Here is a 23,752-nt window from a genome sequence, read left to right as displayed (position 1 = left end):
AAGAATAGGACATGTTCTTTTTTTTTTTTTTTTTTTTTATTTTGTCGTCTGCCCATTCAAAATAAATAGGTCTGCACCCGTTCCGCAATTTTGCAGAACTGGTGCGGACCCATTTTGCGTATGTGTGAATGGACCCTAACAATGACCAAAAAAAGGTACCAACAAAAATGTGTTTATCCCACAAAAAACAAGCACTCCTAATGTGGACTGAAATATAATAAAAAGTTGTGGCTGTCAGAAAATGGGGATGTGAAGAAAATTTGCATGAGGCCTTAAATTCACAAAGAATTCTTCATGTTTCCAGTAACAGACATGATAAATCAAAGTGTGCCCTTATGAAATGTAACTTGTCCCACAGAAAATAAGCCGCTATATGAACAGAAAATTAAGTTATGACTATTGGAATGTAAGAAGGGGAAAAAATGAAAATGAAGAATGCAAATTTTTATACTTCATTTAAAAATGTCAAATATAAAAAATATTCATGGTGCTTGGTGAACATTAGAATGGAAAAATAATGAAAAGGGCTGATTTGATGTTTTTCAGTCACGTTATCCCAAAAACAGAATTTAATAGAAAGTGATCAAAAAGTTATATGTACCTCAAAATAAAAACTACAGACTACCTACCAACAAAGCCTGCCAGTCTTAATAAATCTCCACCCAAAGGTGGTTGTTTGTTTTTTTAAACATATCTGTCAACTTTTTTAAGTGTTTTGTCTGAAGAGCAAAAAACGTGATGTGACCCTAATGTTCCTCTGTAGCTCTCAAGTCACTACATTAGTGAATTCTGTTTTTAATGGTCCTGAAGGTTGTTCATTCATTTTATTTTGTTGCTGTTTTTTAATTAATATACTTTTATCACTGTTTTTAACACTTTAGGTTTCTTTTCTGTACAATGTGCAGCTGCATGAACAGTATGTATACTACTCGAAAATAGCTGGTCTTCTACTTCTACATATAATCTTCGCTTCTTGCTGTTTCGTCATCGCGTCTTTTTATTTGCACAGTAGTGCCGTATATCCTGCCTTTGATCACAGTTGACTTCTATTGTACCATTAGTTATGTGGTCTATCCTTTTTGATTAGCATCAATTTTAGTTTGAAAGCATTTGAATACATTTTGACTGTAACACCCTGTTTAGATCCATCTTAATATATAGTATATACCACTGTATGACTAAAATATAGGGATGATTAGTGTGTGTGTGTGTGTGTGTTTATTGGATAATAAGAGCAGTTCTGAATTCTCACTTTGTGCCCTCTAGTTGTGTTTTTTTCTTTTGGTGTCGCGCTTGATCTATGATTAGTGTACTGTAACTGTAGCAGTGTCCTGGTTTTATTGTAATTCTGTACTGGACGCGCTCTTCTAGAGTCTCTGCCTGATCTGTCATAGGTTCGAGCTGTACAGAATAATGACCTGCTGCCTTCTGCTGTGTGCCAGACACATTTTTGTCAGGTGATTAGCGAACACGTGAGCTAGTTAGGAAGAAAGAGAAAAAAAGGTGCTTGAATGTACTAGTAAGTCACGCTGGTTAGGATTACTTCCTCTTATGTCATCTCTCGTGAATATAGCTGCCAGACTTCAGTCTGTAGGTAGAAGCATTTCCAAGTGGACAGGTGTGCGGAAGGTAAGCTCTGCTGCTCGGTGTGCCTCTTCTCAAGTACTTAGTGATGTTTGGATGAATGGGCTGGTGGCTCTGTCCACACATTTTACCTGGAGCTTCTTCGGTCTGTGGTGGATAGCAAGATATTTATGTAGATTGGAATGACAGTGAGATCCAAGTTCTCCTACCTATCTCTCGTATCTCTATCTCCTCTGTCATATACAGATGTAGTAGAGTTAACATGCATGATTTCTGAGATGTTTTATCTAAACTAAGCAAACACCTTCAATTGCTTTTGTTTCAAGATAACACTGATTTAAGAAATTTGAGTGCTAACCCTGTTATATCTGTATCTATCTCATGTGTCTATCTACCCATCGTTCATATGTCTCATATCTATCCTATCTATTTGTCTCTTGAACTCCTTCAAAAAGTACATACATTGACTATTTTTTTTTTTTTTTTGTGCGGGCAGGAGTAGTTTTAGTTGTGTTGGGCTATTTGCACATGATCGTATGTGTTTTGCTGATTTTTTATATATAGATATATAGATATATAGATAGAGAGAGAGAGAGAGATATATATATATATATATATATATATATATATATATATATATATATATATATATATATATATATAGATCAAAAAAAAAATTGGACATACAGATGCGCATTTTTTGCAAACCCATTGAAATGAATGGGTCTGCATCCTATCTGCAAAAAAAAGGAAACCATGTTCGTGTGCATGTAGCCTTACTTGCATGTTACCCAGTTAGGGATGGATTTCGTACTGATCACATTGGTTATCCATAGGTGAAATAAGGAACCCCATAAGTTCTGTAAGTGTACTGCTCTTCTATGGATCATAACTGCTATCAGTACAGCTGAAGTACAGTTCTCCATGCTGCAGGTGTGGAGCAATTTTAATAGACTTCCACCAGCGCCCAGTGTTTTGTTTCTCTTTATGAATTTTAGTTGTCATGTTTCCTGTTCTATTTGGCTTTTGTCATTTTCAGTGGTTAGTTTGTAAATTCTCTTTTTGGTAAACCTGGTTAATGTATAATCCGTGCATTAAAATGGAGACTAGTAGAATGCGTCTACAGAAAGATCTAGTTAGCAGGTCTGACTGTGCCCAGCTATAGGGTTTATACTATAGGTTTGAATAATTAGGAAGAATGTTGCATCCTTGTAGTGACCAGGAACAGGTATGCCGACGCCACTTATGCAGTGGGCCAGGATACAGGTGCATAATGGTCTATATTTTGTTGTGATGCCAATTGCAGCGTGTACAGGGTACTATCCCAGGGCCCTTCCAAGGTGTTATAATGCACGTCCCAGATTAGGAATGCCAGAGTGGTGTAATGGCCTATAATGTTTCTATAGGGTGGTGATCAGTGTTGAGCGAACTTGTGTTTGAAGTTCGGCATCTAAAGTTCGGGTTCAGGTTATCGAAAAATCGCGTTATGGATTCTAAACTCCCTTATGGTCTGTGTTGGTGGAATCCATAACGCGATTCTTCGATAACACGAAATATTAGACGCCGAACTTAAAACACAAGTTCGCTCAACACTAGTGGTGATAATTGTGTCAACGATGTCTCCTACCTGGGTACGGTTGGGCTCCTGGCTCACTTGCAATAAATTTGAGTGTAGTGATAGTAGGAGTAATAGAAGAATTTTGCAGCAGAAATGATGTCCAGACCTTTAGATGCAGTTCCAACGTTTCTTTACTGAAGATAACTTGTATCCAAGCAGTATACAGCTTTGGTCTCTGGTCCCAGCAGGTTTTGGCAATCATTGGCAGGAATAAATGCTTCTGCTTGATATATGGGGAGCTTGCAGGATAGGACGTCTACTTGGTAGCTCTAGAACTGTGGCAGGAATTAATCTTCTGCACTTTTCTGTACCTTTATGCTTAGTGGGGACAGACTAGCTGAGGAGGAATGGCTTCTCCTAGGTCTCTGAACTTGCAGATAATTTCTCAGGTGATGCTTTCTTCCTGGAACTCTGGAGATTCTCTGCTTTTCTGCTTCTTTTCATCCAGGTGCTCAGTCTGGGTATATGATCAGGTCTCAGCAGAGACAAGATCCTTGCTGTCTTCCCTATGCAGGGGATCCTCACACAATAAATAAATAAGAACATTTGTGAAGACATAATATAAATTACATCAGATGACAATATACTTGTTGTAACACAACTCTGGGGTGTTGCACTTTATCATGTAAATAAAGTTAATACAAGGCACTTAATGTATTGTGATTGTCCATATTGCTTCCTTTGCTGGCTGGATTCATTTTTCCCATCACATTATACACTGCTCGTTTACATGGTTACGACTAGAGATGAACGAATTTCATATTTTGAAATCTGTTCACGCTTTGTTTGGTGGTAAAAGCAGAATTGCGTTATGGATTGTTACCACGGACCATAAAGCAAAGGAGGTAATATGGACAATCACAATACATTAGTAATTGCCTTGTATTAACCTTTTCTACATGATAAATGCTACTTATTGAACTGAGAAAACCCCTTTAATTCTTCCTAGTAGTGTCAATTATATTTTGTTATTCAAGATTGGATTTCAGATGTGTCACAAGGTGTATGATTGTTTTGTCTAGGGTATACTCAGTACTGTCGTCTTGGGATATTTTGTATGTGATAAATACATTTGCGTTAAAGACAAAAGTATTATAGCAGTGACCCTTTTTCTGGATAACCAGAAAAATTGTTTGCAAGCTTTTAGAGAACGGAGGCTCCATCAGGCAATATACAAATGAATACAAGAAATTTCTATAGAAGACCAGATTAAATTTTTCTGTATTTTATTTTTTCTGTAGTGTCTTATTGCAATATATTTATTTATCTTTCTTAAAGCTCTGAAACTGAGAATGGGCCAGATGAGGCTAAGCTTCCTAGTCCTCAAGTCGTGATTAGTGATGTAGACGCAATTGAAACCCGGCAAAAATTATCCCTGTCAAGGTAGGTAGCACTTGCCTTATCTGAATTAGGCTTTTTTATTGTGATATAATTTGTATAAAAGAAAAAAAAATATCAATTTGTATAGTGGGTGGTACAAAATATTGCATAAAACCGGCCTCTTTTTCTAAGCAGTTTATTTAAGTTATGATATGTTCACGTACCATTTTTCCATTTACCACAGCTCACTGTAGGTAGATTATATTTTTTATTTATTTTAATTTTTATTTTTTTTAGCTGCAAATATGCGCAATTGTCTTATGAGCTTTCTTCTGAAGTAAGTATAATGGCACACTTCGTGTCATATACTGCACCACCCTGAAGGTTGTATAATCTTTTTTACACAACATGGCGTCTTTTCAACATTGTTTGATCAATGACATGGACTGTGGAGAAAATAGGATTTGTTGGTAGTTCACCTTTTTTTAATTTAAGTTGCTTTATATAGAAAAGGTACTGCCATTGCCATATGGTTCTCATCTGGGAGAGTGCAAGAGGCACCAACCATATAAAACCCCAATTTGTATTTGTTTTTTGCATGCATATTTTCCTGTCTGCAAGGTAAGTATAATAGACTAAATGTTGTAACAAAAACAAGTATAGTTTGCCTTGCAGCACACACCTCAGAGGAATTGTAACATTTAGTTAAAAAGTCTTAAAATAGGCTCACTTTGCATACTGCCAAGTTCAGGTACTCACTTAGTTCCTGCTTCCTTAAAGCGCCCCCACCCCACCTCCTTAAGCTTAAAGCAGAATGCATACTGCACATTTCTGTACTCGCACAGCGATGTACCTGAAGAGGTGGTCTCATCATCGCTTAAAGGTGGAACGGAGTCCTTCAAGGTTTCATCCAAAAGCTTTACTGAGGAGCAAAGATTCTTGGTCCTACATTTTAAACGAATTGGGTATCTTTTAGTGGTTTATGCTGTGTAAATCTTGGTTGAGTATGTGTTGCACAATATGTAGCAAAGTGGAGCTCTTGCATTAGAGCTTGGCTTGTCATTTGATACAAGCCTTCATGAGATCAGGTTGTTTTATCTGTGATTGTCTATGCAATTGCAAGGAAAATACAAATTTGGCACTGCTGCATCTGTATGTCTGAATGCTATGGCAAGGTTTTCTCCAGATTTGTTCACTTAGAAATAGATATAGAGAGATAGATAGAGATAGATAGATAGATATATATATATATATCTATATCTATAATTTATTTTTATTGCAGAAAATATGTAGAGCTCAGATATGGGCGTTTTTGACCAATTGCATTTAAATAGAAATTTTTAATCGTATTTTTATTTATAGAGTGTAAATAAAAAGCCACTTTTCCTCTGAGAAACCTGCGAAGTGTGAAGAGCAGCTAAATTACATTCTGCCTAGATCAACTGACTGTGTCCAAGTTAATATGCTATATGGCATGGTCTTATTTATGAATTATTAAAAAAATTATATGTATTTTTATTTTTTTAAGGTCAAAGGTATATGATTCCTCATTGCCCCTCGAGAAGTGTGACATGAAGCTTGAAAGGAAAAAATCTACTTCTAGCCAGGTAAACTGGACGTGTGTAGTCTTCTAATATAATTTGTATATTTTCATGGAAATATTGTAGTTGTATCTAAATGCTGTTGTGTTTAATCTATTAGCACTTGCCCCTTGTAAGGCATTGATGCTGAAAGATTATATCTTTATTTGATGCAGAGGTTGAAGAATATTTGTAAACTGATCATAGATGAATATTGTGCTCCTGTGCATCTTTTTATCATATTTATGAAGATTATGGAAAGTCTGTTACGGTTAGCCAATAGAAAACTAGTTCAGTGCTCTCATTAAGAGAAACAAAATGATAGTATTTCAGGTTTCATACCTTCTAATGGCCAACAAGAATAGAAGTAATGATGTTGCATAGCGAGCTTTCGAGACTTCACCAGTAAAGGGACTGGTGATGGCCCAAAAGCTTGCTATGTAACATCATTACTTCTATTCTTGTTGGCCATTAGAAGGTATGAAACCTGCAATATGATTTTGTTTCTCTTAATGAGAGTACTGAACATGAAGATTATAATATGCAACTTTGGATGTGACTGTGTGAAATACAACTACTTCCTTCTCTCCTTTCATTGAGGTTACTTGCCAAAGTAGAAAGACCACCACCTACAAATTTTCCAGTACTTGCTGGCATTTAATCTATTTTACAGCTGCCTAACACCTATCTAAATCCCTGCCAGGACTTGAGAGTCCAACTTGGTACCCACTGCTCATCTCGGCAGCACTGTATGGCCGCCTCTGTTGTCAATCTTAATGCTCCCCTAGTTCTTGCAGCTAAATCTCCTAGAAATCCAAGGGGAAAATAAACAATGACTTCCAAAGGTTGTTGTTGTAGAGCAATTAGAGGAATTTTCCTGCATTCCAAAGCAAAGTACCCCAATTCAATTTAAAGGAATTCCAAGGCTATGATCCTGCACTGCATTGCCTATTAAAAGCACTGCATGAACCTATTAGGCCTCTTTCACACGGGCGTCCCGGATTTGCTCCGGATGCGTCGCGTGTGCATTGCAGGAAACCAAGCACGCAATTGCAGTCAGTTTTGACTGCGATTGCATTCCGATCTTTTCTTTTTTTTTTTTTTTTTTTTTTTTTGCGCGAGTGCAATGCGTTTCCACATGCGTGAGAAAAAAACTGAATGTGGAACCCGGACTTCACAAGTGATTTGGGTGTTCTATTTATTTTAGGAAATGTTCTATTTTTTTGAGGGGCTACAGAACGGACATACTGATGCGGACAGCACACTGTGTGCTGTCCGCATTTTTTGCGGACCCATTGAAATAAATGGGTCTACATCCATTGATCGCGCAGTTGGCATAGTCTTCGTTTCTTTCAGGACCTGCAAAATGACCTCTGACGTACGTAATCACGCTCATCACTTGGTGAGGTTAGCGTAGTTCCTGCTGAATGAAGATGGAAGTCTTATCTTCATTCAGCAGGAATTGCGCTGACATCACCGCACTCACCAAGTGGTGAGCGCGATTACGTCATCGGAGGTCCTTTTGCAGGTCCTGAAAGAAACAAGACTATGCCAACTGGGCGATCAATTGGATTAGGTGATTAAATTTTTTTACTTTTTTTATTTTTTATTTTTTTTACCCAGTCATCCCTAATTTATTTAGCATTCTGTATTAAGAATGCTATTTTCCCTTATAACCATGTTATAAGGGAAAATAATACAGTGAATACACTTTAATGGGGTCCAGGGTTGCTATCATCCCCATAATCTCCTAGCAACCATACGTGAAAATCGCACCGCATCAGCACTTGCTTGCGAATGCTTGTGATTTCACGCAGACCCATACATTTCTATGGGGCCTGCGTTGCGTAAAAAAACGCAGAATATAGAACCTGCTGTGATTTTCACGCAACACACAAGTGATGCGTGAAAATCATCGCTCCTCTGCACAGCCTCATTGAAGTTAATGGGTCCGGGTGCAATGCAGTCACCTCACGCATTGCACCCGCGCAGAATTCTCTCCCATGTGAAAGGGGCCTTATGGTTTGTTATGCTGGAGTCCTCTCCTCCCGTCATGCAGGCCATAGACTTCTATTATGATGGAATGTATAACTGAATGCCTCTAAAGGCATTCCGTCATGGAATTGCGTTATGGTCCGTGGTAACTGAATCCATAATGCAATTCAGTAAATGCCACAACACTAACCTGCACACGAACTTCAAAATATGAAATTCGCTCATCTCTAATCTAGCTTGTAGAGTAATGAGCATATTTTGTGTTAACTTGTGATTTCAAGGATGGCAGTGTTGTAAAATCTGTCAGTTGCTGTAAAAAAAAAAAAAAAAAAAAAAATTATTAGAAAAACATTTTATATTCACTCTCTAACTTTTTTTACCCTTAGCTGTCAAAGTCAAATGCACAATTTCATAAGCTGTTTAAGGATGTACCAAAGGATGAGACGTTAAGAGAAAGTGAGTATGACGCTAAAACGAGTTGACACGGTTTGTAGGATCTAAAAAAAATAACCTTTCAATAATCTGTGACCAGTAAATTAAATTTGCTAAGCAGTTTATGAATAGACTACAGTATGGGAGGTACGGTATACAGAATATAAATGTGACCATTGGTTCTTAATCAGTTACTGTACTCGACTGTATGAGGATTACATGGTGAATCTATTAAACACAATTTTCATTTATACATTTTATATTTTTGTCTTCTGTAACATTAATAAATTTGCTTCTAAGTGGAAGGAGGTAATTTACAGTCTAATTTTTTATTTTTTTGTATTTTAATTCTCCCCACTCTAGGTTTTACCTGTGCGTTGCAAAAAGAAATTTTGTATCAAGGAAAGTTGTATATTTCAGACAACTGGATTTGTTTCCATTCAAAGGTTTTTGGGAAGGACACAAAGGTTAGTAGGCCATGTGCACATTTGGAGAGTGACATTTGAATATGTGCTTTAGATAAATGTTTTTTTATGCTCCTTCCCTCCCAGATTGTCATTCCAACTATAGCTGTAACTGTGATCAAGAAAACAAAAACCGCCCTGCTTGTGCCAAACGCATTGGTTGTTGCTACAGTAACTGATAGGGTAAGTGGCATACACAAGTATAATGATTTTTGGTCACCAACCTCTATTGTCTGTGAGCCAAGTATTTTGGAAGTGTTGAAAATGTAATGCAGTTAAGATAAAAAATAAATCCAAGTTCAATAGATGTGTTCATGAATTCAATTTGTTTATACTGTAGTTACAGTAGTATAATTAAAAAAATATATGTAATCCTCCACAATGTGTTTTCTGTAAATAAAGTAAAATCTTGAATAGTTTCATGTAATATTTTTTTTTTTTTATTTTGCAGTTCATATTTGTGTCTTTATTGTCACGAGACTCTTCCTACAAGTTACTAAAATCTGTGTGCAGTCATTTAGATGTAAGTATATGGATAAGATACCCAGTATATGTTACTGGTCAGTCTGTTTCTGAGGCCACCTTTTCAGTTCTGAGGAAGCCTCCATACTGGTTTATTCAGCTTTCCTTTGGTATTCAAGTAGTTGCTCCATTTTGGCTGGCAGTAGCCAGAGTTACTACAACAGACGATATGCCGATGCTGCATCTGTAACTCCCATAGAATTGAATTGGCGCTACATAAACAGCATTGTACAGCAAGCTGCGTTTGTTTTGTTTTTTCCCCCTTAAATTGGAAGTTACGGAAACAGTGGAGTGCCAACTGGTTGGTAGTTTCCATAACCCTCCCACAGCAGGTTATTTCTCTCTGCTGTGAAAATCTGGAATGGGACAACCCCTTTTTAAAGGGGTTTTCTCATATTGATGACTTATTCTCAGGATAGGTTATCAATATCTGATCAGCAAAGGTCTGACTTCCAGCACCCCTGCTGATAAGTTTGAGGAGAACCCACCTCATACAAGCGCTGGGTTCTCTTCACTGTTTCCCTTCTCGATTGTAGAAACTGGAGCAGTGTAATTACTAATACAAGCGATGCGTTCTCATCATACAGCTGATCAGTGGGGCTGCCTGGAGTCGGACCCCCGCCGATCTGGTATTGAAGACCTATCCTGAGGATAGATCATCAATCTGGGAAACCGGACAACCCCTTTTAAGGCCTCTTTCACACAGGCGGCGCGCGTGAGGGCCGGATAGGATGCGGGTGCGTCGCAGGAAAATTTGTGACTTTTCCACGTGAGTGCAAAGCGTTTTAATGCATTATGCACGCGCGTGAGCAAAATCAGCATGTTTGGCACCTAGACCAGAACCCAGACTACTTCACAGAAGTTCGAGTTTGGGTTAAGTGTAAATTTTATTATTTTCCCTTATAATATGGTTATAAGGGAATATAATAGCATTCTTAATACAGACTGCTTAGTAAAATGTCCATTGAGGGGTTAAAGATAATAAACAAATTTAACTCTCCCCATCCACTTGGTCACATAGCGGATCTCCTTCTTTCTTCAGGACCTGGGGGAAAAGGACCTTTGACATCACTGCGTTCATCACATGATCCATCACCATGGTGATGGATCATGTGATGAGCGCAGTGATGTCATCAAAGCTCCTTTTCCCCCAGGTCATCAAAGAGAAGCCGGGCTGTGCGAACAAGTGGATGAGGGGAGTTGAATTTTATTTTTATTTTTTAACCCCCTCCATCCCATTATACTAAGCATTCTGTATTAAGAATGCTATTTTCCCTTATAACCATGTTATAAGGGAAAATAATAGATCGGGTCCCCATCCCGATTGTCACCTAACAACCATGCGTGAAAATCGCACTGCATCAGCAATTGCTTGTGGATTCTTGCGAATCGCAGAATATAGAGCATGCTGTGATTTTTCACGCAACGCACAGATGATGTGTGAAAATCACTGCTCATGTGCCCTATAGAATGAATGGGTCCGGATTCAGTGCGGGTGCAATGCATTCACCTTGCGCATTGCACCCGCGCGGAAAACTCGTCAGTGTGAAAGAGGCCTAAGGGTTGTAAAAGATTATGGATTTTTTTTTTTTATTCTAATTATATATACCGTATTTATCGGCGTATAACACGCACTTTTTCCCCCTGAAAATAGGGGGGAAATGATGTATGCGTGTTATACGCCGATATAATGTTAAGAAGCCATGTTTTTACATACCGGAGGTATAACATTAAGACGGCGCAGCGCCTGCCGCAGCTCCCTCCTCATGCGCCGCCTGTCCCAGCTCCCTCTGTCATGCGGCGCCTGCCCCAGCTCACTCTGTCATGCGCCGCCTGCCTGTTCATTCATAAAGTGAGATAAGCAGGCAGGCGGCGCATGAGGAGGGAGCTGGGGCAGGCGGCGCATGAGGAGGGAGCTGGGGCAGGCGGCGCATGAGGAGGGAGCTGGGGCAGGCGGCGCATGAGGAGGGAGCTGGGGCAGGCGGCGCATGAGGAGGGAGCTGGGGCAGGCGGCGCATGAGGAGGGAGCTGGGGCAGGCGGCGCATGAGGAGGGAGCTGGGGCAGGCAGCGCATCAGGAGGGAGCTGAGACAGGCGGCGCATGACCGAGGGAGATGCCGGTCTGCGCCGTCTTAATGTTATAACTCCGGTACTACAGTAAGTACCGTACAGCGCGTCTACAAGAGATCAGATTAAATGTTTAACAGTTGCGGGGCCCGGTGTATTAGAGTAGAGTCACTGCACCGGGCCCCGCCATGAGTGTCCCCGCCTCCTCTCTCCACACTGATCCATCTGATGGGGGATCTGTAGATGACACTTATGGGGATCTGTGGATGACATAAGTGTCATCCACAGAGCCCCATAAGTGTCATCCTTTTACATTATTTACCTTATAAGTGGTAATAATATTAATTAAAAAAAAGTTCTGAGCTACCCTTTTTTTCTTTTTTTCCTGAAATTTCCCTCTTAAAATGAAGGTGCGTGTTATACGCCTGTGCGTGTTATACGCCGATAAATACGGTACTTGGTCTTGATGTTTCCACTTATTAAAGGGTTTTTCCGACATTAAAATTTTCTAGGCTATGTTTGTTATCCTGGAGCTTCAGTACCACCTACTATGAACGTGTCAATCAAGCACTGATGACACGTTCATGGACTGCTGCCTGCTCTCCAGCTACTGTGCGCCTGTGTCGGAGGGAATGCAAGTGCAATGCATTTGTATAGCCAAGCACCCCACACACATATATATATACACACACAGCCCCACTCCACATCCCTTCTGTCTGTGCACACATTTATAATTGGTTTTAAAGGAAAAAATACAGGTTTGTCCATAACGACCTAATCTATAAAATGATCACGTTACTTATCCGCACAGTGAATTTTATTTTATTTTTTTATGGCAATGACAGAATTTATTCTGATTATTAATGCTTTCACTGTGTAAAACTTACCCAATATGTCTATTTTTATCACTGCATCCGTAACATCCTGCTCTATAAAAAAAATAAAAAATAACATAATATACTCCCTCAGGGGGACTGTTTTAAAAATAAATAAAAACTGTGCCAGAACAGTCATTTTGTCACCCGTAAACCAATCCAGCAATGTTCGCACTGCAAAAGCCATATGGCGCTCCTTCCTTTCTGAGTCCTGCCATGTGCCCCCATAGCAGTTTACCACTACATATGGGGTGTTGCCATATTCAGGAGGAAATGGGTAACAAATTTTGTTATTTTTTTTTTGTTTTTTTGCAGGGCGAAAGCAAATTTTTATTGGAAAAAATTTAATTAAATTTTTATAGTCCAAGTGTTTCTATATTCTATAAAATGCTTGTTAGGTCAATACGCTACCCACACCCCTCAATGAACACCTCAAGGGGTGTATTTTCCAAAAAAGTCACTTTTTGGTGGTTTACTTTGTAGGGGTACCTCCAGGGTCTCTTAAAATATAACATGGCATCCAAAAACCATCCCAGCAAAAGCTGCCCTCAAATCCCATATGGAGCTCCTTTTCTCCTACTGTGCGCCCATACAGCAGTTTACTACCAGTCCTCCATAGTGCTTCCGATCCATGATTTCTCTGCATATGTTAAGGATTGTGAACATATTCAAGTCAATGGGTCCACAGCCGTAACTCAGAGCGCATACAGCTGGTGCCCATATATGGCCTCATGCAAACAAACGTATGCCGCTGTGTCTGTGAATTTGCGGTCCCCAGTGTATATGCATTGTCTGTGTGGGCTACGCTTGTGGATGCAGACCTATTTGACTAGTATGGGTTCACGATCCATCCACACTGCACAAAGGCAGTGCATGTGCTACTCTCTTGTGTTGCGGCTGGACGGACCGAAATGCCACGGAAGCACTTTGTATTGTTTCCATGGCCTTTTGCTATGTGCTTTCACTTTACACCGCTCCATATACTGGGGTATGCAGACCCATTCAATTGAGGGCTCATGCATACGTTTGCTGCCCACCTGTGCATTGGTGATCGCAATTTGCAGTCCCCAAAGCACGGGCACTGTCCATATGGCCGGTGCTGACTGACACAGACTCATTGAACTTGAATGGGTCTGTGATCCGTCCCCACTGCAAAAAACTAGGCCATGTGAAAATAGAACAAGTGAATGGGTCTGCATCTGTGATATGGTGTAAAAACATCCAGTGCCTCTATATTGCGGACCCGCTATTTGCAGGACAAAATACGGGCACCAGCCAACTACGGCAGTGTGCATGAGCCTTGAATCGGCATCCCTGTATATGCGGACAGGCGATTTGCAGCCCGTAATATGGGCGCGGACAGACAACACTCATGTGTATGAGGCTTAAAGGAGTTCACATCAGTTTCTTTATCCATTCTTCTGAAAGAGGAAAAAGATCCTTTTTGCATTTGTTTTAGTCATTTCTAAGAGGTTTTTAGACAGAACAAACGTTTTCTTTTTTCTTCATCTTTTCATCTCCATTTTATGGCCTAACATAACCCATCTTCCCTTTTGAGTAAAAGCTGGAATAAAATAGTGTATGAATATGTATTTTCTTGTATGAGCATATTGCATATGAATTTGTTGTATTTTTCTCTGTAACTAGGGCTTCTGCAGCCCCTGTTGCATTTGGTCAATACACACTCTTTCATCTGAGACTTGGTTGAGCCAGTCCATACAGCCCACCTGGTAGTCGCATGGTTACCAGGACTAATATAGTAAGCTGCCAGGCAGAAATGATAATGGTCTCCCAAGAGATTAGGCAGAGACAGACTCGGTGTCTTGTTTTTTTATTAATATTTTTTTTTTTTTTTTTTTACTCTTGGTCCATTGTTCAGAATGTTGTTAAATGGATTGCCACATTTACACTTTATTTTATTATTTAATAGAGTGCTAGCACTGGACACAGCCCAAATCCTTCTTCAGAACACCGTTTCAGAGGAGAGTCCGCTGCATCATTTCCCCTTGTAAGTGAAAGGTTATTGGCACTACATGATTTATTTTTTTTTAAAAATTTGTGGCCAGTTTAATAGAGTAAGGCTACTTTCATACTAGCGTTTTTTGCGGATCCGTCATGGATCTGCAATAATGCTTCTGTTACAATAATACAACCGCATGCATCCGTCATGAACGGATCCGGTTGTATGTCTTATACGTTCACACACTGTGCAGTCTGACATTCAACATAAATCATTCCTGTCTTCCAAATAAGAGGACTGTTCTTTGCAGTCTAACTCATTTATTGGGCAACAGGTTGTACTCTCTGCGCGTGAGTGAGAGATTGTATTCTTGTAGTTTTACCACACATACAAATAGCATAAGTATTACACATAGGATAGCATTAACTATAACATTACATTAAAGGAAATCTGTCACCAGGATAATCCCTATTGAAGTAAAGCCATAGCGTAATAGCACTTAGTACCTTATTTCCAGATTTGCCTTTGTTTCAGCAGTATGTTTTTTTATCATCTGAAAAAAATCCAGTTTATTTGGTATGCAAATGAGCCAGTAAGGCGCCCAAAGGGGTGTCATTCTTGCAGGAAGGAGCCCAGGCACACCTCCTGTCACAATGTGTCCACCTACTACTCCTACATCACATTCAAGCCATAACTCTGCCCCCCTTTTCCCTGCTCCCAGCATGTGGGTGGGCTTGGGCACTAGCAGGAGGCATGCCTGGGCTCCTTCCTGCAAGAGTGACGTCCCGGTGGGCACCTTATTGGCTCATTTGCATACCAAATAAACTAAAGTTTCAGAAGATGGAAAATATCAATTGCTGAAACAAAGGCACATCTGGAAATGAGGCACTAAGTGCAATTAAGCTATGGCTTTTCTTCAATAGCAATTATCCTGGTGATGGATTCCTTTATCATAAGGGCACATGGTAAAATGGCTGCCTATACATAGGATTACATGTCTACCTAACAGTCAAAACAACTCCCTGAGTAACAGTTACAACTAACTGAACAGCTCTCCAAAACATGAAATCCATGAAACAAAGGTAGATCTCTCACCAGATATGCTTTTACAAGGATCGTGGAGTTTGAGAAGGAGACATGCATAGGACAGCTCTGTACTGTGTCCTGAAGTCTGGAGACTTCTCTTTCCCAGGATGCTTTGTAATAGCCCAATGCAATGCACTACCCACAATGCAGTAGTCTTGCAACAAGAAAACAAAGTGCGATACAATTTAACACCACTAGATGGTGCTATAGCCACACTAAACACTTCTAAATACCCTGACTGTGGCAGAACAATAGCCAGGACGGATCTGTTTTTTATTGTTCCCATTGACTTACAATGTGTGTCAGGATGGGTCAGTCTTGCTCTGCACCACATCGCAGACAGAAAAATGCAGATTTTTATTTTATTTCTGTTACGACGTTCACAGAGATGGATATAGAGAATTTTTAAAAAATATATTTTTAATAGTTTGGACTTTTTGGGACATATAAAATATATAAAACAATAAACATATTACATGTAAAATTGGGAAAGGGGTTGACTTAATATTTTGGGTTTTTAAACTTTATTATTATTTTTTTATAACTATCCACACTTGAGGAGTTAACTGGCGCGGATCGCAGCGCCCTGTCATAGAGGCCAGGTGCTGGCTATGTGATTCTGCAGCCTGCACCCGCAGCCTGTATTTGTATTAATAGGTTAGTTATCTTCATTGGTGGCGCAGTGGCCACAGACCCTCCCCTCCACTTCCCCCTCTCTCTTGTCATTGGTGGCAGCAGCAGCACAGGGGGGAGCGAGAGACTTTCTCCACTGTGCTGCTGAGGAGAACATGGCGCGCTCTGAGAGCAGCGTGTGCCATGTACTGATACTGGGCAGTGCATTAGCGCAGCCTAGTATTTGTATAAGGCAAATCCTGGTATCCAATCGATCCGGGTCCAAAAATATCAATAATTCGATACCCGGTGCAACCCTAATCTCAATAGCGGAATTGAAAACTCTTGTGTGAAAGTAGCCTAACCTGACCTTTTAATAGTCCAGAATCTATGTATATATTTTGATAACTACCCCTGATACCTAATGTACAATTCTTCTAAAAGAAAGCAATGGCCAATCTCCTGATGGTCATTTTCCGGATGTACACAATATGTGTATAAGCAAAGTTAATTTTGTGATTATTTTTTTATTTTATTTTTTTCATGTTTATATTTGCAGGACTTCAGTGTAGACTTTTCTGAAATAGATGGTTTGGTACAACCGCGGAGAAAGGATATAGAAGAATATAGTAGCACGGGCTCTCAAACCCCAGAGTCAGAAAATTCTCAAGGTCAGTTGAATTCAGACAGAGGTAAAGTTTGTTTATGCATTAGACACATTCATCTTAACATTTAACGTATATTCACATGGGACATAAAATACTGTGGCAAAGCTTGCTGTGGATCTGTAGCAAAATCTGCAAAAATTATACGGAAATGGCTTTGGATTTCACCCTGTGCATTGAAAAGCGGGCTTTTGTGACTTTTTGGGTTTACTTGCTCAAAATGTTGTAAGCTTTTCAATTTTTACACCACTCGCCCCAGTTTTGGATTATGAATTGGAAAGTGGGTATGGTTAGCTATGTTAAGGAGTTTAACTCCCGAGTTATCACTGACTTGCTATCGACTACGCATCTGAGGTTAAATGACCGGGATCAGATTTATTTCCAGTTCTGGTCATTGTGGTTACATTTTTGTGTGCTTAAAGGTTAATTTATCCACGGATTTCAACTAAAGATGCATTCTTGGTTATAAACTTTGACGCCAGAAATGTTTCCGTTACCACTTCTAGATTTTCAGGAAGAAAAGAATATCAACCCTAAGTCTCGTGCTTCTAGAATTCTGGATAATCCATTGAAGGTCTCTGAAAAAGTAAAATTTACTGAAGAAAGTGTTGGTAATGTGCTATTTTTTTTTTCTTTAATAATTACATTGTGAAAGTATACCATGAATAAAAAAGTTTACTCTTTTTTTTTTTTTCTCATTTTATTAGTTCACAGGCGTTTGTTTCGAGGAGTGAACTTTCAGCAAGTTGCGTCTTTGAATGGTTTGCTTTTCTTCTATGCAATTCTGTAAGTTGAACTTTTTTGTGGTCAGATAGTAAGACCTGTTGAACTACATAAAATTTTCAAAGGTTAGTAAATTGACAAGTTTAAGCAATAAACTAATTGTTGCTGAAATAGTGGTGCAAAATATCCCTATGAATCGAGCACCAATACAGCACCAGTATACACTAGCTCTGCAAGGAAGAGAACTCAAATTCTACTGATGTGAGTGACAGGCTATTGCATTTAAGGGACAAGTACCTTTTCATCAGAAAGACCAATCTTTTTTTAATGCTGTGCCAAATGTGAGGGTGTGTTATTATTACTACTAGTACTATTAATGTTACTGTTCCTATTTCATATTTTTTGCTCTATAAATTGCACCTGACCAAAACAGGCAACCTCTGGTCGTGCCACTGCCACTGTTACCTGATGCCGCACAGCGTCGGGTCATAGGGAGTGCTTATGCATACTACATCCTGACACTGTATGCATAGGGCACAGCACTAAGGCCCCTTTCACACGGGCGAGTATTTCGCGTGGGTGTGATGCGTGAGTTGAACGCATTGCACCCGCACAGAATCCGGACAAATTAATTTCTATGGGGCTGTTCACATGAGCTGTGATTTTCACGCATCACTTATGAGTTGCGTAAAAATCGCAGCATGTTCAATATTCTACGTTTTTCACGTAGCGCAGACCCTATAGAAATGAATGGGGTTGCGTGAAAATCGCAAGCAAGTGCGGATGCGGTGTGATTTTCACGCATGGGTTCTAGATGACAGTCTATTCACTGTATTATTTTTCCCTTTATAACATGGTTATAAGGGAAAATAATAGCATTCTGAATACAGAATGCATAGTATAATAGTGCTGGAGGGGTTAAAAAAAATAAAAAGTTAACTCGCCTTCTCCTCTTGATCGCGTAGTTCCCGGTCTCTCTATTTCTTTAATGATGAGCTGTGGGCTAAATGACCTGTGGTGACGTCAGATCACATGCTCAATCGCCACGGTAAAGGACCATGTGATTGGAGCATGTGATCTGGCGTCACCACAGGTCATTTAGCCCACAGCTCATCATTAAAGAAGTAAAGAGACCGGGAACTACGCGATCAAGAGGAGAAGGTGAGTTAACTATTTTATTTATTTTTCACCCCTCCAGCACTATTGTACTATGCATTCTGTATTCAGAATGCTATTATTTTCCCTTATAACCATGTTATAAGGGAAAATAATACAATCTTCAGAACATCAATCCCAAGCCCGAACTTCTGTGAAGAAGTTCGAGTTTGGGTACCAAACATGCGCGATTTTTCTCACGCGAGTGCAAAACGCATTACAATGTTTTGCACTCGCGCTGAAAAATCGCGCGTGTTCCCGCAACGCACCCGCCTCTTATCCAGGCCAAAAATAAGACGCCCGTGTGAAAGAGGCCTAACAGAAGCCAGAGAGCGGTGAGTAAAGCCAGCACCAGGAGCATTATATTCACCGCTCCCCCTATGTACTACTGAGTGTCTTATGGAGCGAAAAATACGGGTGTTTATATTATCTATAGCTTACATTTTTCATTTAAGTATTGCTATTCAATTTAGCATGTCTCTCCTCTATCTCTTCACAGTGTGTTCCTCTTGATAGTCTCAACCTTCTATATGCAGTCAAGAATTCTTTATCTGGAGGAACGCCTCTCTTATTTGGGCTCTGCAAGGGACACTACTTTAAAAGAGTAAGAATTTTCTTATGTACGTTGGAAATTAAAGGGGTTGTCTCACTTTTGTAAATGGTGTTTATCACGTAGAGAAACTTAATACAAGGCACTTACTATTATATTGTGATTGTCCATATTTCCTCCTTTGCTTACTGGATTCATTTTTCCATCACATTATACGCTGTTAACTTCCATGGTTACAGACTACCCTGCAATCCATCAGTAGTGGCCGTGCTTGCAAACTATAAGAAAGTGTCTGCCTCTCTGGTGGCCAGGACCGTGGGAGCGTACATGGGCTAGTGCCTTTTTCCTAATTTCTGCAAGCAGGGCCCCATGATGGATTGGAAGGTGGTCTGTAACCATGGAAACTAACAGTGTATAATGTGATGGAAAAATGAATCCAGCCAGCAAAGGAAACAATATGGACAATCACAATACATTAGTAAGTGCCTTGTGTTAAAATTCTCTACATGATAAATGCCACTTACTGAAGTGAGTCAACCCCTTTAATACTAGGTATCTTCATGTTGCCTACATTTATGAGACACGCATTAAAATTACTTAAAGTAAATTTTATTTTTACTTAATCCATAATAAAAGTTCCTATTTAAGAAGGATCTGTGGAATACTTTTGGCAAGTGTCTTGCTATCATCCTGGGTTCAGACCTGAGTGTACTGAACGTATGCTCTGTATGTGCGATGGTACGGGCGTTTGCAATCGCGCATACAGAGACAAGCGAACGCCCATTGTCGCGCGTTCCCGCTGAAGTCTATGTACGGGAACGCGCGACAAGACTCCCCAAAGAAGCTCCTGTACTTCTTGGGGCATCGGGTGTTTTACAGCGCGATTGTACGCACTGTAAAAACAGTCAGGTGAGAACCATTCCCATAGGGAATCATTGGTTCTTGCCTGTTGAGCGTTTTACAGCGCGTAGGAACGCACTGTAAAACGCTCAGGTCTGAACCCAGCGTAAGGCTTTAAGCACAATGTTGTGTCTGTATTTCTGTCCACAAAATACGGATACCTTCTGTGTGCATTTGTATCTTAACCTCTGCCATCGATAGAAAAGGCTAGTCTCCTCCACAAAGGGCTAGTTCTAAAATTTTCAGGATAGACAAACAGATCTGCAAAAAATACGGATGTGTGCATGAACCCATATAGAGGTGGACTGGAAACGTAAAGTGGCCCTATTGTAGGCATGTCCAGATTGGAGAGTGGGGGCAGCACAAGTAGACAGGGCCACCTACAGCCACTGGCCAGGTGCCCAGGTACCTGAAGTTCCTTGCATTAATGCTAAGAGTATCATATTATATACTGGCCAGTGGCCGTAAGGAGGGCTTGGGCAGCCCCGCTAGGCACCAGCCCGTCGGGAAATTTCCCTTTAGGGTCTGTGGCCGGTCCACCCTTGACCCTATAGAAATACATGGACATTGTTTCATCAGTGTGATATCCAGATAACAGTCGTGTGCATGAGGACTAATTCTTGCACAGGATTTAACTTTTACAAACCCTGAACCTGCACTTTGGGAATTTTTTAATATACAGGTATGATTTCATTAACAAAAAAATAACTGCTTCCATATTGCTGTGTTGGAACAAATCAGTAGTTTGAGTAGTTGAGGATCTGGACATTATGGGTAACCATGCCAATTTCAACTTAATGTATGCTATTGCATCTACCAATCCTCTGTTGAAGGCAAGATCAGTTGGACAGTGATTGCTTGTGAATTTAAAGGGAACTGGTCGCCATGAAAATGCACTATTCACTTGAATAGGAAAGAGCCATTCCATTGGAGTGATTGGGATGTCCTAGCTGTAATAAAAAATCAAGAGAGGGCAGTGCTCATGCTTTTTCTTCAAACTGCTGATCAGCGGGGGTGCCGGGAGTTGCCCTGCCCCACCCTGGCCGATCTAATATTGATCCGGAGGATAGGTCATCAATATAAAAAAAAGCACACAACCCCTTAAGCACTCGTATGAAGACCCCATTTGAATTCCATATAATTTGAGCGGGAAAGAACCTAAGTGGGTCGCTGTTAAAGAATGTTTGTTTTCCGACTGAACTATTTCCTTTTTGCTTGGCATTTAAGGTTTGTATTTTTCTCCTGTAATTTATTTATTTTTCAGATTGTCTGTAGAACAAGGTGTGTGGGGATGGCAAATGAATGCTAATGCAATCTGTGAGGAATTAACAGCAAATCTAGCAAAACTAGATCAGGTATTTTGATTTGCATGTACTTTTTATTACTTAAGAGGACCTTTCACCATTATACTGTTTGTTTCCCTTGGCAAGGAGAATAGTAACTTCTCTCTGACAAATTATTCGTTATTTTGGTATTTTCAAGGAGGACAATTTGAGTTAGAAGAACTGGGCTCTGGTTGACTAGTCTCAATTGCCCATTTTCTTTTTACTACTCTCGTATAAGCATTGCTTGTTCACAAAGCTGTCCACACATCTTAGCTGTCAGCCAATTGATTGATTGAGCAGCAGCTGTTCCTATTGCTTGAATGTGTGCATCCCCCCCCCCCCCCCCTCCGATGGGTAGAGGAAAATAGGCTCTGCGAGTGGCTTATACCCAGCAGAAAGAAAGGATTGGAAGTTTTGAAACCCCTGTCACTCCCCCTTTTTTTTATTTTTTTATTTTTAGGATCCGTTTTTTTTCCACAGATCCCTTGTAATAAATGCCTATCCTTGTCCGCAAATGTGAAAAAAGTAGGACATGCACTATTTTTTTTTGCTGAAGGGAAACGCAGACGCGGAACACAAATGGATGAATTATCAGCATTTTTTTGCTGACCCATTGAAATGAATGGGGCCCCATCCTATCCACACAAAATTATTATTTTTTTTTTATTTTTTTACTTTTCCCACAGTAATCTTTACACTGCAGTAAAGTGGCAGTAAAATTTTTAGTAATACAGCAGAAACCCATGTGGTTTCGGTAGTGTCTTGATGTAACAGTCAAGTGGCACTTGCACTGCAAAAGTGCCTAAACGTTTTGGTAATGCAAGATGGAAGCTGCATGAAGGCTGTTTTTTATATGCATAATCAAATTTTAGAAATACCTGCATATTGAAGGTTATTGAAAATACACAATTAAATTTTATCTCTAAAACCATTTTAAATGTGTAAAATCTTTATCATCTTTACCACAGATTCAACAAAATCTGCAGAAACTCCTGCGAGATGAAAACTAGAACTTGAAATGCCTTCTGGTTACTTACCTGCATCTTACATCAGCCTCTGCTGGACAGAGTTTTAGGAAATGCCTTGCTTAAATTAACTTTATATGGAAGCCACGTCTTGTCTCAGGAATGTTTACTTGTTGCCTTCCAGTTGCAAAACAAATAGGTTCACTCCTTATTCCATTCCACGCTTTGGATTTGGAAAAGGAAGCCTTACTACATTTTGCTGTGAAATAGACTATTTTGCACATCTTTCAGGAATAGATTAAGAATCACTCCTACTACTCATCTTATTTATAAAATGGTTGGCCGGAGCCGAAAAACAGACTTCTGGTCTTCGTTCATTAGTGCTGCCCCTTAACGTGTAACTATTCTCCATACTGTCAAGATAAATGTGAACTCCCTTTCTAGAGTACATCAGTGGTGGCATGCGAGCTGCGGAGTAGTAGTTTCCGTGCTGCCACTGGTTGGAAAACTCTTCAAAACATTCAAAAACAGCATCATAGAAAATGTGGCATACCTTGTGAGATGCCCTCTTTTTTACACACTGTTTGAACATATGATTCACTTCAAATAGGTAAAGAAAATGAGTGTTTACTCCAGATACTTGGGTTGAGTTATTATTATTTTTTTATATTTTTTTTTTTAATGAGCACTGTGATACCAAATTATCATTTACACTGTCTAATGTAGCATTCAGTTTTTATATCAATCTTCACTAGGATAGACAATATCCATAGGATATTGTGTCTCGTCTTTTTCAGCACAGGAACCATGAAGTCTTTAGCAGCAAAAAAACACACAAAGTCCTTATTTATTTTATCCACATACTGGTTATTGTTCAGTACAGGACATCTTAATTTTTTTGACACAAGTTTGTAAAATATTGTGTACATGTAATTGTATTTAATGTTTCTTTTGTACAATAGTATCACTGACAGTTGTTTGTTAACCGTATCTTGGTTACTTGGTATTGTCCGGAATTCAGCAAGGGCAACGGTGGGCCACCATGCAGTGTGCAGCAACCTGAGCTATGCTAATGGGTCAATAGCAAGTAATAACATGACATCACGATGTTGATTTCAATGTTTTGCTGTGATTTCAGTTTTATAAAGGTTTGGCTCCTTTCTGGGTCTCAGTCCAGTCCAATTTATAACAGATTATATAAAAAAAGAAAAAACATATATTCACACAGAAGAAAACAGCGCTGTGTGTGTGTATATAGTATATAATATAATATAATATATATATATATATATATATATATATATATATATATATATATATATATTATTCTACAACACTGTCCTTGTGAAACAGGT

At 39.5% G+C, this 23,752-nt stretch overlaps 1 protein-coding gene across 6 annotated transcripts in view; it reads left to right on the top strand.

The window, feature by feature from the left end:
- Positions 1-23,211, top strand: part of GRAMD2B (GRAM domain containing 2B) — a 162,950-nt gene extending 139,739 nt beyond the window's left edge. For 3 of the 6 annotated variants that reach the window (XM_044275866.1, XM_044275868.1, XM_044275867.1), the window contains exons 2-14: positions 4,481-4,585; positions 6,051-6,129; positions 8,484-8,553; positions 8,893-8,996; positions 9,081-9,176; positions 9,445-9,516; positions 14,387-14,464; positions 16,674-16,785; positions 17,286-17,390; positions 17,487-17,565; positions 19,157-19,261; positions 21,372-21,462; positions 22,401-23,211. In XM_044275866.1, coding sequence (XP_044131801.1) covers positions 4,481-4,585; positions 6,051-6,129; positions 8,484-8,553; positions 8,893-8,996; positions 9,081-9,176; positions 9,445-9,516; positions 14,387-14,464; positions 16,674-16,785; positions 17,286-17,390; positions 17,487-17,565; positions 19,157-19,261; positions 21,372-21,462; positions 22,401-22,442 — 1,138 coding nt within the window. In that variant the 3' untranslated portion in view covers positions 22,443-23,211. Of the gene's footprint in view, positions 1-1,534; positions 1,630-4,480; positions 4,586-4,819; positions 4,860-6,050; positions 6,130-8,483; positions 8,554-8,892; positions 8,997-9,080; positions 9,177-9,444; positions 9,517-14,386; positions 14,465-16,673; positions 16,786-17,285; positions 17,391-17,486; positions 17,566-19,156; positions 19,262-21,371; positions 21,463-22,400 lie in introns of those variants that run through there. The other 3 variants (XM_044275870.1, XM_044275871.1, XM_044275869.1) reach the window with 3 other exon arrangements.
- The last annotated feature ends 541 nt before the right edge of the window (positions 23,212-23,752 follow it).

This window comes from Bufo gargarizans, chromosome 1, assembly GCF_014858855.1.
Source record: "Bufo gargarizans isolate SCDJY-AF-19 chromosome 1, ASM1485885v1, whole genome shotgun sequence".
NCBI classification, from domain to species: domain Eukaryota; kingdom Metazoa; phylum Chordata; class Amphibia; order Anura; family Bufonidae; genus Bufo; species Bufo gargarizans.
This window is presented reverse-complemented; position numbering and strand designations above follow the sequence as displayed.